We start from the raw sequence: 12,060 nt of genomic DNA on the forward strand, positions 1-12,060 counted from the left end.
GTCGGGGTGGCTTTGGTCCTGGCAAGTGGAGCGGGGACAGCAGGGTGGAAGCTGCCCCGCGCCCGGCCTCGTCGGGTGGCGCCCTCACAGTGTTTCAGGCTTGCTCGCGGTGTTGTTGCCTCCCCAGATCCTAACCTGCCTTCTGACGGAGCAGCACGTCGTGTTCTTCTCATCCAGCTGGGCTCTGCTGACGCTCGTGGCTGAGTGCTTCATGGCCTACCTGCACCCCCTGCAGTGGCAGCACACCTTCGTCCCCATCCTGTCGCGACACATGCTGGACTTCGTCATGGCGCCCACGTCCTTTCTCATGGGCTGCCACCTGGACCACTTTGAAGAAGTCAGCAAGGTTAGGCACCCGCCGCTCGATTGAGAGCGTTGACTCACGTGGGCGCTTTGCGAGGACGCGTGGGAAGCTGCTGGGAGGTGCCCTGCGGTGTGGGCGGGCGCAGAGGCCCGCGGTCTCTCCATCACAGGGCGCTAGTGCTACCTCCTTGTCCTCAAGGCCACACCCTGATGCCACTTCTCAGGCCACTTAAATTCACGGCAGCTCTGGTGGCTTCCAGGGGTTTTCAGGGAGGTGAGGGCAGGCGTTGGAGTCGAGGGAACTGATTTCAAGTCTCACCTCTGCTGCTTACTAGTTCTGCGACCCTGAGTGACTTACTGGCCTTTGCTAAGCCTCGGTCTCCTCATCTGTGAAGTGGGCATGGCCTCGGCCTCCCAGGCAGGGCTCTGGCTGAGGAATGTCCCCTGTCCTGCCTGGCAGGTGACTGGGCTTCGTGGATGGGAGCCACCATTGTTATCACTCCATATTTTCCATTTTCACTTTTTTGATTAAGCCTCTGTTCAGTAGGGCCTCGTGGCCCTACTTCCTAGAAGAATGCAGGTGAATGCAGGGTATTACTCGGTGTCCAAGGGGTCCGTGGGCCTTGCTGAATCCAGTGGCCGTTTACTGGATTCAGCTTGGGGGCTGACCTGTGTTGGGGTGGTAGGCCTTCAGTGTCCTGGTCGTGAAAGGACAGGGAGTTAGCTGGCCACATCATCATGGCAGCGTCAAGGGGCCAATAGAGCAGGCTGGCATACAGTAAGTGCTTAAAATGCAGCAGCTGTTTTTACTGCTGTGCTGATGGGGTGCATTTCAAAGGGGAGCTCACGCCACAGGTTTGTGATAAACCGTGACATCGCCAGCAGGAAGAGCAGGTTGGGTTTTCTTAAAACAGCTTTTTTTCAGATACAATTTGCATACCACAGAGTTTCCCGGACTTAACTGTACAACTCAGTGGCTTTAGGAACTTGGTAGAGCTGTGACAACTTACTTTAGACTCTTTGGTCAGCCCACAAAGAAACCCTGCATGTGTTAGCAGTCATCCCCCAACCCCCCCAGACCCTGGCGACCACCATCTACTTTCTATCTCTGTGGAGTTGCCTGTTGCGTATACGTGGATTTTACGTAAATGGAATCATTCAATGCGTGGTCTTTTATGACTGGCTTCTTTCACTTAGCGGCATGTTTTTTGAGGTTCATCCGTGTAGCAGCGCGTTATTTTTATCGCCGAGTAGGATTCCCTTGAATGAAGAGGCCACGGTTGTTTATCCATTCAGGAGTTGAGAACATTTGGGGCTGTTTCGACGTTTTGACCGTTGTGAATAATGCAGCTGTGAACACTCATGTACAAGTTTTTGTGTGGACATGCGTTCATTTACCTTGATACGTACCTAGGAGAGGAATTTCCGGGTCAGGTGCCAGCGCTGTGTTTAACCATTTGAGAAATGTCCAGACTGCTGTTCCCCGCTGCTGCCCCAGACACCTTCCTGCCAGCAGAGGGAGAGCTCCGATTTCCGATTTCCGCTTGTCTTCTGTCTTTTTGATTCTAATCCTCCTGCTGGGTAGTTTTGATATGCGTTTCCCCAATGACTAGCGATGTGCAGCACTTTTCCTTGTGCTTATTGGTAGTTGGCACAGGGTAGGTTCTCATTTAACTTCTTATTTTATTATTTTTAAATTTTTATTAGAGTATAGTTGATTTACAATGTTGTGTTTAACTTTTTATTTTGAAAATTTCTAAGTGTATGCAAAAGCTGAGAGAAGGGTGGAAGGGATGCCGTGCACCCCTCTCTGTCCTCAGTCATCATCCAGTTTTTTCCTGGTGTTTTAGAGCAAATCCTGGTCAAGCCCAGCGCCCCTCCTGGGGCGGAGCCGGGATGTCTGTTGTTGGCAGAACCTATGACTCACCAGGGGACAAACACACTTTGGGAAAAGGCCATTCAGACCTCATGGAAGGAATGGAAAAACATCACCCTCGCAAATGAGGAAAAAATAGGCGTACTTTGTAGCTCAAAATTGTGTTTCTCTTTTTAGTCATTAGGGGAAAAACTGTCTTGTTTCAGCCCCTTCAGGAGGGAAACTTGCAGACATTATTTACTTGATTCCAGTCCGCAGTCGCAAAGGAAGTCGTTTTAGCGGTTTACCTATTCTGGGAGGTTTTTAGGGCAAAGCAGCAGGTCTTGACTGGAAGTGTTTTGGGGTTTGGATGTCTTCTCGATGTGCTGGGAGCTCGGAAGGGGTCCTTGTAAAAGCTCAGCGTCCGTGCTCACGAGTGCGGCCTGTCCCCTGCTGGTTTAGCACCCTGCTCTGGGAGACGTGTTTGTGCATATTTCACGTGCCATGAAACGCGCTCTGAGAGGCCGGCCCAGCATGAAAGCTGGGGAGGATTCTGGCGTCATGTTCCGGGGACAGTTGAAGTGTAGAACTCAGGAGTGTGACTCATTATTTGTGTGTTTTGTCACAGATAAGACTTAACAAGTAAGCCATCCACACATCTCAAGAACTCTTAAGTGTGTGGGATCCCTGAGCCCAGGACCCGCCTGTGCTCTGGTCCTTGGGGGGGCGGAGCTGGCTGGGCAGCTCAGCGGGCACCCTGAGTGTTAAATGTCGGAGCGCTCCCACTGGGGCTCTGGAATGTTCTCTCCAGGCTCCCTGAAGTGGTACATGGAGTGTTTGCACAAGGGTGGGTGAAGGCCTGACCTCGTGTGTTGGAATCTTGACTCAAAGAGGCATTTTTAATCAAATGAGCTTGTTAACCTACCTCATGGTATACACTGCATTTTTCTGGTAGATAATATAAGGCTTTGTGTGCATGTTAGATATGATAATTTAATTATCGATGACACGCTCTTGGTGAATGCGAAGTGTATCTTTGTGTTTTCAAAGATGTATACAAATTCAGATTCTTACTTCGATCTTTACAAACTTACTTTATAGGAAGCCGATGGTTTAATTCTGATAAACATTGACGCTGGGAGCATCACCTACTCTGACGACGAGGACGTGGACGTTCCTGACATCCCTCTCCTGGCAGCACAGACTTTTATTCAGAGGTAAGGGGGGAAATAGTGGGTATTTGGAAAAATCTTGTTCAGGTTCATACTTGCCAATTTCAAGTATCTCTTCCAATCTTATATTAACAGATGGTTTATGTAATATTTAGTAGTTTGGAAATTATTTGTGAATATTTAAAAATAAATGTTATTTGTCTTCATTCCAATCTTGTCTAAGTACTAACGATGGCCCCCAGGCCAGGGGACGGTCACACCCCCGGGACACCTCTCGACCCTCTTCTGCGCCTGTGATCTCTGAAGTTCCTTCTCTGTCCTTCATTCATGCCTTCATTCATTCATTTATCCACTCACCAGATATGTACCCAATGCATTGGGCAGAGTACGTATATAATGAGCAAACCGATGTGGCCTCTGCCCCATGGCACTGTCAGTCGGGGGCCCCTGACGGCCATGACCCACTGTCCTTCCCTGGGCAGGAGGCTGTCTTCCCCTTTCACCCCCCGACCCCCCTACCCAGCGCTCTCTTAGTGCTCTTATTGTTTCATACCTGTTTTGTGGCTCTTTGTGGTTTTTCCGTCTCTACGACTACACTTCATTGGCTGAGATCAGGCAAGACAAAATTTTTCCAAAAAGGGCAGATAATAATTGTAGGCTCTGCAGGCCCTGCGGCCTCTGTGGTGATGGGAGAGGCCTGGTGGGGACTGTCCCGTGTACTTCTTTCAGGGGGAGGGTGAAAGGAGGTGTGATTACTATTTACGCTGGGACGCAGGTGCGTCTGGGGCAGGTGGGTTGGGGCAGAGCCAGGGCTCCCTCAGGTGGACCTGCGGAGGACGTTTCCCCCTTTGGAATCTAATCACATGGTGGTGGGAGAGACCCTGCTTTTAGTCCTCCAGCTCGTGTGTGGGCTACAGGCAGGCCTGGCATGAAGCTCGTGGTGGGACCCGTGGAGGGCGGGGGGCTAGTGCGGCAGGTGCTCCCGGCTGTCGTCAGGTAGCTGGACTTTGCTGCTCTGGAGGAGCTGGTGACGCAGCCCGTCTTTTATCAGTGCCGACTGTTCCCCTTTACTTTGTCTGCTGGAGGTCAGAGCGGGAAGAGCTGAGGCCTGAGAGGAGGGGAAGGAGCCGGTGGCTCTGTGTTGGCTCCCTGACTTGGCTGTTCTCATTTCTGTCTCTTACCTGTGTATTAGTCAGCGAGCGCTGCTGTAACAAACACCACCTAAGCAACAGACATTTATTGTCTCCCAGTCCTGGAGGCTGGAAGTCCGAGATCAAGGTGTTGGCAGAGTTGGTTCCTCCTGAGGCCTCTGTTTTTGGTGTGTAGATGACTGTCTTCTCCCTGTGTCCTCATGTGGTCGTCCCTCTGTGGGTGTCCGTGTTCTAATCTCCTCTTATAAGGACACCAGTCATATTGGATTAGGTCCCCCCTTGTGACCTCATTTTAACTTAATTACCTCCTTAAAGGCCCCATCTCCAAACATAGTCACACTCTGAGGTGCTGGGGGTTAGGACTCCAACCTAGGAATTTGGGGGGACACAATTCAGCCTATAACACCTTGGTATCAATTATTTCTTCTATCTGGATGGTTTGTACAAAGTACATGGGAGTGCCATCTTCATTATTGTTCCTTCCATCTTCAAAAAATCTATAAAACTCCCCAAGCAGAGTCCAGGCTTGGGATGTGGAGTCCTGTGTGGCTGGTGGGCGGTGCTCGGGGCCCAGCCAGGGGTCCGGGTGGGAGCGTCTCCCTGCGTGAACTCCGAAGGTGAAGCCCACATTCCTCGTCATCCAGGCACTTTCTGATAAGCGAAGTCCACAGTCCCCGGACTTGCAGAGGGTGACTTTGCAGGACTGGTGTTTGCCAGCGTTGGGCACAGCTTCTCAAGAGTGTGCTTGGGTGGCGCGTCCCCAGTAAGATGGGATCTCACCTCTGCCCTCATGTTATTGTTAGAATTCTGGAACGTACCTGGGGGTTGGATTCTCGCTTGGCCAGGCCCCCAGAGAGTGGGACGTGGAGTCTCAGGCTCACTGTGGGGGGCTGTTCATAAACGTGAACTAACCCGTGCATGGTCGGTGGCTCGTCTGTGAAGGGCTCCGGGACCGTGATCTGGGCCGCGGCAGTGGGTCTCCCCACGGGGTCTGGGGTGACGAGTGCCCGCACTCGGTATTTGCCGGGAGGGACAAGGGGCAGCCATCCACAGTCTTCTCCCCTGAGACGCCCCTGTGCCTGGCCGCCCACTGCCGCGCTGCCTTCCTCGTCATGATCAGCGTGTGCGTCCGCTGCGTCCCCTCTGCCCCACCTTGACCTTTGGATACTGTTGGGAGGGTTTACTTTGCATATTTAAAGCCTCAGACTTGCTCTTTGGTGTCCAAAGTCTCATGTAAAAGTGCAGCCTTGGGCACTGTTGGGGAGGCCAGGATCCTGTGTGATGAAAACCGCCGTGAGCCCCCGTCCCCGAGACCCTCCGGACAAGTAAGTGGCCGTGCCTCGTGCACCCAAGCCTGCCCGGGCAGGGAAGCTGCGCCGTCCCTCCCAGACCCACTGGAAACCCTTTGGCCGTCGTGGAAGGGCAGGTGTCTGCAACGGAGGACAGGACACCACTCAGCTTGTGTAAAGACGTGCGTGGTCCAAAGACGAGGGCTTTGTGAGTTCTGCACTAATGAGCCGTTTGTGCTGGGAGGCGAATAAACTCCCGACAGGGATGTATTTGTAATGACACGCTCCCTCCCCCCCGCCAGTTATCGATAGGGAGTCTGAGCGACCTGAGAGCGTAACTTACCTCTTCCTGGAGGGTTCTCTCCGGCCAGTCAGCAGCAGTCAGTCACGTGACACGGCCTGGGCTGTGGTCAGTGTCCCTGTGCTCCTTTCCAGGGTCCAGAGCCTTCAGATGCACCGCGAGCTCGACCTCGCTCACCTCTGCGCCAGCACGGACCTGAACGAGGGGCGAGCCTGCAGGCGGGCCTGGCAGCAGCGGCTCAACTGCCAGATCCAGCAGATCACCCTGCAGCTGCTCGTCTGCATCTTCAGGTATTTAAAACATCTCCAGTGTCTGTAACCTGGTCCCCAGCCAGCTCCCGGTTCCACAATGGCCACGGCCCCAAAGCTCAGGGACTGAAATCCGGGATTGACGAGAGAGAGGCCCCTGCCTCCAGGAGGACCCCTGGGAGTGTGTTTACCCTGCCTGGGGCCTTGCCACACCCTCGTCTCTCTTGCGAATGACCACCTTGGATGGTCAGACCCGGGTAGGGGGACAGACGGATCATTTCGGGAATGAAGCCCGCCCAAAGGAGAGCCCAGGCTGGAGCACCCAGGACTGGCCCCCGTTAGAAACTTTTCTTCTTTCTTCCCATCACTGTCACCATCAGCATCTATTATTGTGTGCTGTTGGGAACTAGCCCTTGAGCTGAATCAGTTACATAGACAGTACAGTGTGTTTACTTCAGTGTGATATAGTGCAGGCGTCGAGTGGCTATTTCTGGCCTAAATGTGCAGTCATTTAAGGAACATAATGATAAATATATGCCTACATTTATATTATACCTTTGTGAAGAAGTTATTGGTGGCAAAGCCTTCAGGCCTTTTCTTTCTTCCAACTCTCTCTTCTCTGCTTTGTCTTGCAGCCTCTCCTCTCTCTCTCTCTCTCTCTCTCTCTCTCTCTCTCTCTCTCTCTCTCTCTCTCTCTCTCTCCCTCTCTCCCACCCTCTCCCCTCCTGCTCCTTCCCCCTGGGTCGTGCAGCAGGGAAGGTGGTGACACCAGGTCCCCTTCTGATCTGGACAGACCCTGCCTGGGAGGGGTTTAGACCAGAGCTGGCCGACTTGATGACACTCAGTGTGATTCTTTCAAAATCAACATTTTAATGGTTGTATTCTTTTGCTGTCTATATTTATGTAAAGCAAATGGTTTATTAGGGAAAAATGGGATGTCGTGTTATAGATGGGTTGTGTTAGCTCTTTGCTCAGAGCAGTATAATTTGTGTGGTTGTAGAAATGTAGTTTTCCTTTTGTTCTTTTAATATGAAATCTTTCATGAAGGGTTTTTTTTTTTTAATACTCTGCAAGCTTGATGAGTTTAGTTCATTAAAAAGAAAATACGATATCAGATGAAGTAATTTTTCCCCTCACAAGAGAAGGAAAACATCGAATGTGCTACATCCTGAATATGCCCTGTAGGATTACTGATTCTATTGGTAGGCTATCACGGAAGATCAGGGGGTCATGTGCCCAAGTCCCCACGGTGTAGGATGGGGAAGTGGCCAGTGAGGGTCAGGCTGGCGGCCGAGCTGCGTCAGTGCTCAGAGTCTGGGGTGCCCTTCCTGTGTAACCACCCTGAACTCAGTTTTATTTGTATGAACAATTATGGATGATTGCGTCTTCGTTTGCATAAGGAGCTAGGGGGCTCGAAGAAGACAGACACCCCCCAGCCCTGAGCTTCATTCCAGTTGGAGGAAAGCTGTGCTTGAAGTGACGAGAAAGCCCGACCACAAAATACATCCAAACCATGTCCCTCAGCGCTCAGAATACTGTTCCTGCAGACAGGGCTTTTCAAAGTGTGTATTTCCTGTTACTGTTTTTTTGCTAACAGCAATGTGTTTTTCATGTATTTAAAAATATTTCAACACTTAGACTATCTTTCTTCATCAGGGAAGTGAAGAATCACTTAAATTATGAACATAGGGTGTTCAATAGTGAAGAGTTTCTCAAAACAAGAGCTCCAGGGGACCAGCAGTTTTATAAACAGGTAAGAGGTGTGTGGGGTTTGTGTGCGTGTGTATAGTTGATCCTTCACCCTTTTCTGTATCTAAACTATTTTTCAAGTCAAGTGTTTCCAGTATCTGTTAATATTTTATTCAGTGTTTTAGCTTTTCTAAAAGTTTGTTTTAGCGTGGTTTCTTCTGATCCTTTGGCCAGCTCTGATTTTTTTTAATTGGCTTTTTAGAGTGGGATTTACATAGAACAGAATGCACCTATTTTAAGGATAGCGTGTGCAGAGTTTTGACCAAGGCGTGTACCTGGTCGCCCCTTCCTCAGTCTGGATCGGGAACCTTTCCATCATGCCGCACAGTTCCATGCCCTTCCCATCAGCGCCCCCTTCCCAGGGCCGGGCAGCATCCACACTCCCTGGGAGCTGACTCGGAGATTGTTGCCTGTGAGTCTGGAGACGGGGTGCGCTGGCTGTGAGGTGCGGAGCGTTAGGGAGGCTGCCGTCCCCAGGAGACACCAGAATCCATGACGAAACACAGGGACTGCGGCTGCTGCTGTCCCGGGGGGCAAGGTGGTTTGGGCTTTTGAACTTTCTGTGGTTTTTCAAATGCAAAGGGTGGCTGATTCTTTGAGATTGGCTGGTGAGGGATGGAGGGGGAATCTTAGATTATGATAAATTAAGAAAGCTACCTGTGTCTGGGCACTTTTGTCCAAAGGTGCTGGCGAGAGGCCTCGGTGGGTCGGGAAGGGCCACTCGCACAGTGGCTGCAGGTGCCCTGGCAGCTCAGGGAGGAAAGGACCGTGGAGCAGGCGCAATAACCCGCCCCTCGGCGTCTGTTCCAGGTCTTGGATACCTACATGTTTCATGCTTTCCTCAAGGCTCGGCTCAGCAGAAGGATGGACGCCTTTGCCCAGATGGACCTCCACACGCAGTCCGAAGAGGACAGGTTTGCATGTTACGTCCTGAAGGATGCACGACTCCTTGGGTGTCCAAGTGCTCAAGCAGCACAGTTTATTTGGAAGGATAAATGATAAATCCCATCAGAGAAGTCTCACATTCAGAAATTCATAATGAGTCGGGTAACACGTCAGGCTCCTCCCCGTGCATTTCTGTTTCTTAGGGGGAACACTGAACGTACCTGCAGTGGCAGCTCTGGGTCTTTGCTTGTGCTGTTTTCTCCCCATTTTCCTTCTCTTTCTCTCCCCACATCGTCACCGTTTCCCACCTCTTCCATGACGCTTTTCCGAACCCCTCAAACGTGTATCGGCTGTCGACGACGCCCTCGTTTGTTCTGTGTGTTGTGGCTTCTCCTGGGGTGTGGACTGTATACAGCCTTCACTACACGTGGGAGAGCCAGGAGTGTGCCCGCCGTTTCCCACTCGGTGTGGGAATGCTGGATTCTGGTCACCACGTTGGGGAAAATGCCCAGTTGAGCCTGTGCTTCAACCGTTGCTGTGTCTACAAGGTGTTGGGTTTTTCCACCCAGGATAGACGGGATGCTCCTGAGTCCAAGAAGACCCACAATTGAGAAGATGGCCAGCCGGAAGTCCTCAGCCCCACACGGGGCTCACAGGCGCATGGTGGTCAGCATGCCCAACCTGCAGGACATCATGGTGCCCGAGCTGCCGCCCCGGAACTCGTCGCTGCGGAAGATACATACCGAGGATTGTGGAAGCAGCCGCACAGGTGGTCCAGCCGCGCCTGTGCTGTGGCTTTTCTCACTCACTTGATTCTAATGCTGCCAGTCATTGAAAGAAACCAAAGCTCGTTTCAGTAGAAGGGAATGGGGGGTTTTTTGCTGTTGTTTTTCTAGCAGTTTAATCATTTGAAATATTTTTAGAATATTCATTTTGCAGACTATGTTCGTTATAGAAAGCGATTTCTCATCTGTATTTTCCATCGCCCCGTCCCACTGTTTTCATACGTGTGTGTGTACATGCACATATGTGTATGTGTACAGAGGAGATACGTGTTTACATATATGACTGTCTAAGGGGATGCAACAACTCTTAGGCCCCCAGTGGTTGCCAGGCCCTTCCTAGGGGCTGGGGGCACAGAGGAAGCCAGTGCCCATGGGAGAAACTGCAGTGAGGCCAGCGCTGTGAGCCGCATGGGCCCCCAGTGGCTGCTGCCTCGGGCTAAGGCACCAGTACCAGCTGGTACCTCCTGGCGCATTCGCGGGAGAGCTGGAGGCTGAGTGGGTATCATGCCGGCGACGCCAGGAGGGGCCATGTGTTCAAATGAAAAGACCTTACTGACCTTCTGGGGGCTCCTGGTGGGTCTGAGTCCCCTGCACAGCTGCCTCCTGGCTGTGTGACCCTGGGGTACACAGTAGCTGTGTACCGGGGACCCGGGGAGGCCTCAGTCCCCACCCTGGGAGATGGGCGTGGTAACAGTACCCATGGCGCAGAGCTGCTGTTAAGGTAAATGAAACAGCTATTTGAGAGGCCTTACCCTGCCTGGGAGGTACGTCTCGGCCTAGGTTATTAACTTAGTCCTTCAACAAAGACTCACCGCCACGTGTTTCAACTTAGCATCAGCAGTTTTAACAAATAACGTTATTTGTGCCATGGGAGCAGTGAGGGGCCCCGTTCAGCGTAGGGTACGTGGAGCTTTCTGGAAGAGGCACAGGGCGTCCTGCTCCACGCTGCACCCAAGGCACAGAAACGGCCCCGGGCAGAGTGATGGGGAGGGAACGCGTGTCTGTTTCTAAGGTCTGTGCTAACCGTTCATCTCCCCTTCACTCCTCAGTTCTGGACGTGCCCTCCAAGTTGACATACACCTTCAAGATCCCGGAAATCCACTTTCCGCTGGTGGGCCAGTGTGTGCAGGCATTCCACGTGGATTGCGTGGCCCAGCTGAGCAAGGCCATGGACTCGCTGGCCCCCGAGAACTCGGTGCTGCTGGCGAGGTACTTCTACCTGCGAGGGCTCGTGCAGCTGATGCAGGGCCAGCTGCTGGGCGCCCTCCTGGACTTCCAGAGCCTGTACAAGACGGACGTGCGCATCTTTCCCGCCGACCTCGTCCAGAGGACGGTGGAGTCCCTGTCGGCGCCTGAGCGCGCGCAGGCCGAGCGGACGCCCGAGCTGCGCCGGCTTATCAGTGAGGTCATGGACAAGCCTGAGGATGCCCCCAAGGCCGACGACCGTGTCAAGAACTTCGAGCTGCCCAAGAAGCACATGCAGCTAGACGACTTCGTGAAGAGGGTGCAGGAGTCAGGCATCGTGAAGGACGCCGGCATCATACACCGGCTCTTTGAGGCATTAACCGTAGGTAGGAGGATGCCCGCGGGGTGGGCGGTGCAGACCCTCGAGGGCAGGTCGGCCCAGCCGGGAAGAGCCTTGCAGGGCGGGCGAGGGCCTTACCTGCTCCCTGGGCGAGTGGGACGCAGGGGCTGGCCGAGGCTCTGGGAAGGGGGTGGGGATGGAGGGTCTGGTGATGCTTGATGGCATCTCTCCCGTCCTGGGGGGTTGCTCGCTGTGTGCTGACCCCTTCCTCCCACATGGGGACGCATGGCTCCAGCCGGAATGCTTCAGGCACCTCCACCTCCGCTGCTTTTGTTTCCCACGTTTACTGCAGTCGTCTGGTTGGTCCAGAACCCTTTCCGCCCCTCCCTCCTCAGAGGGACACTGTCCCAAACTTGACCTTTCCCTTCTGACCAAGTTCTTATGCATTTATGGCACGTGGACGCACCCACAAGCAGAACATAGGATTTGTGCGTTTGTAAACTATACCTGACTCACGCGGTACGTGTGTGTCAGTCTGCATTTCCAAAGCGTATCCGTGGTGCTCACAGGCGTCTCGCCGTTCCTTTGCTGCCGACGGTGTTGTGCACGTGAGGGCCGCGCAGCATGTTGGCCTGTACCCTTGGTCGTGTCCGCCTGTGCCGATGCTGACGAGTGAGGCTCGCAGCCTGCCCCCAGGGCGTGGATGGCTTTCTCTAGGATGGTGCAAGCAGCCCCGTCGGGTGGGAGCTGCCATCCCCACAGCAGGTCCCTCAAGGTGGGGCTGTAGCACGGGGAGC

At 53.0% G+C, this 12,060-nt stretch overlaps 1 protein-coding gene across 4 annotated transcripts in view; it reads left to right on the top strand.

The window, feature by feature from the left end:
* DENND3 (DENN domain containing 3) overlaps window positions 1–12,060 on the top strand; it is a 55,888-nt gene that overhangs the window by 17,394 nt on the left and 26,434 nt on the right. For 3 of the 4 annotated variants that reach the window (XM_061171378.1, XM_061171380.1, XM_061171381.1), the window contains exons 7-13: window positions 128–346; window positions 3,260–3,375; window positions 6,206–6,361; window positions 7,976–8,072; window positions 8,879–8,982; window positions 9,523–9,722; window positions 10,788–11,309. In XM_061171378.1, the coding sequence (XP_061027361.1) occupies window positions 128–346; window positions 3,260–3,375; window positions 6,206–6,361; window positions 7,976–8,072; window positions 8,879–8,982; window positions 9,523–9,722; window positions 10,788–11,309 (1,414 nt within the window). The remainder of the gene's footprint in view (window positions 1–127; window positions 347–3,259; window positions 3,376–6,205; window positions 6,362–7,975; window positions 8,073–8,878; window positions 8,983–9,522; window positions 9,723–10,787; window positions 11,310–12,060) is intronic. The other variant, XM_061171382.1, reaches the window with a different exon arrangement.

Source organism: Eubalaena glacialis, chromosome 17 (genome assembly GCF_028564815.1).
Source record: "Eubalaena glacialis isolate mEubGla1 chromosome 17, mEubGla1.1.hap2.+ XY, whole genome shotgun sequence".
Classification (NCBI taxonomy): domain Eukaryota; kingdom Metazoa; phylum Chordata; class Mammalia; order Artiodactyla; family Balaenidae; genus Eubalaena; species Eubalaena glacialis.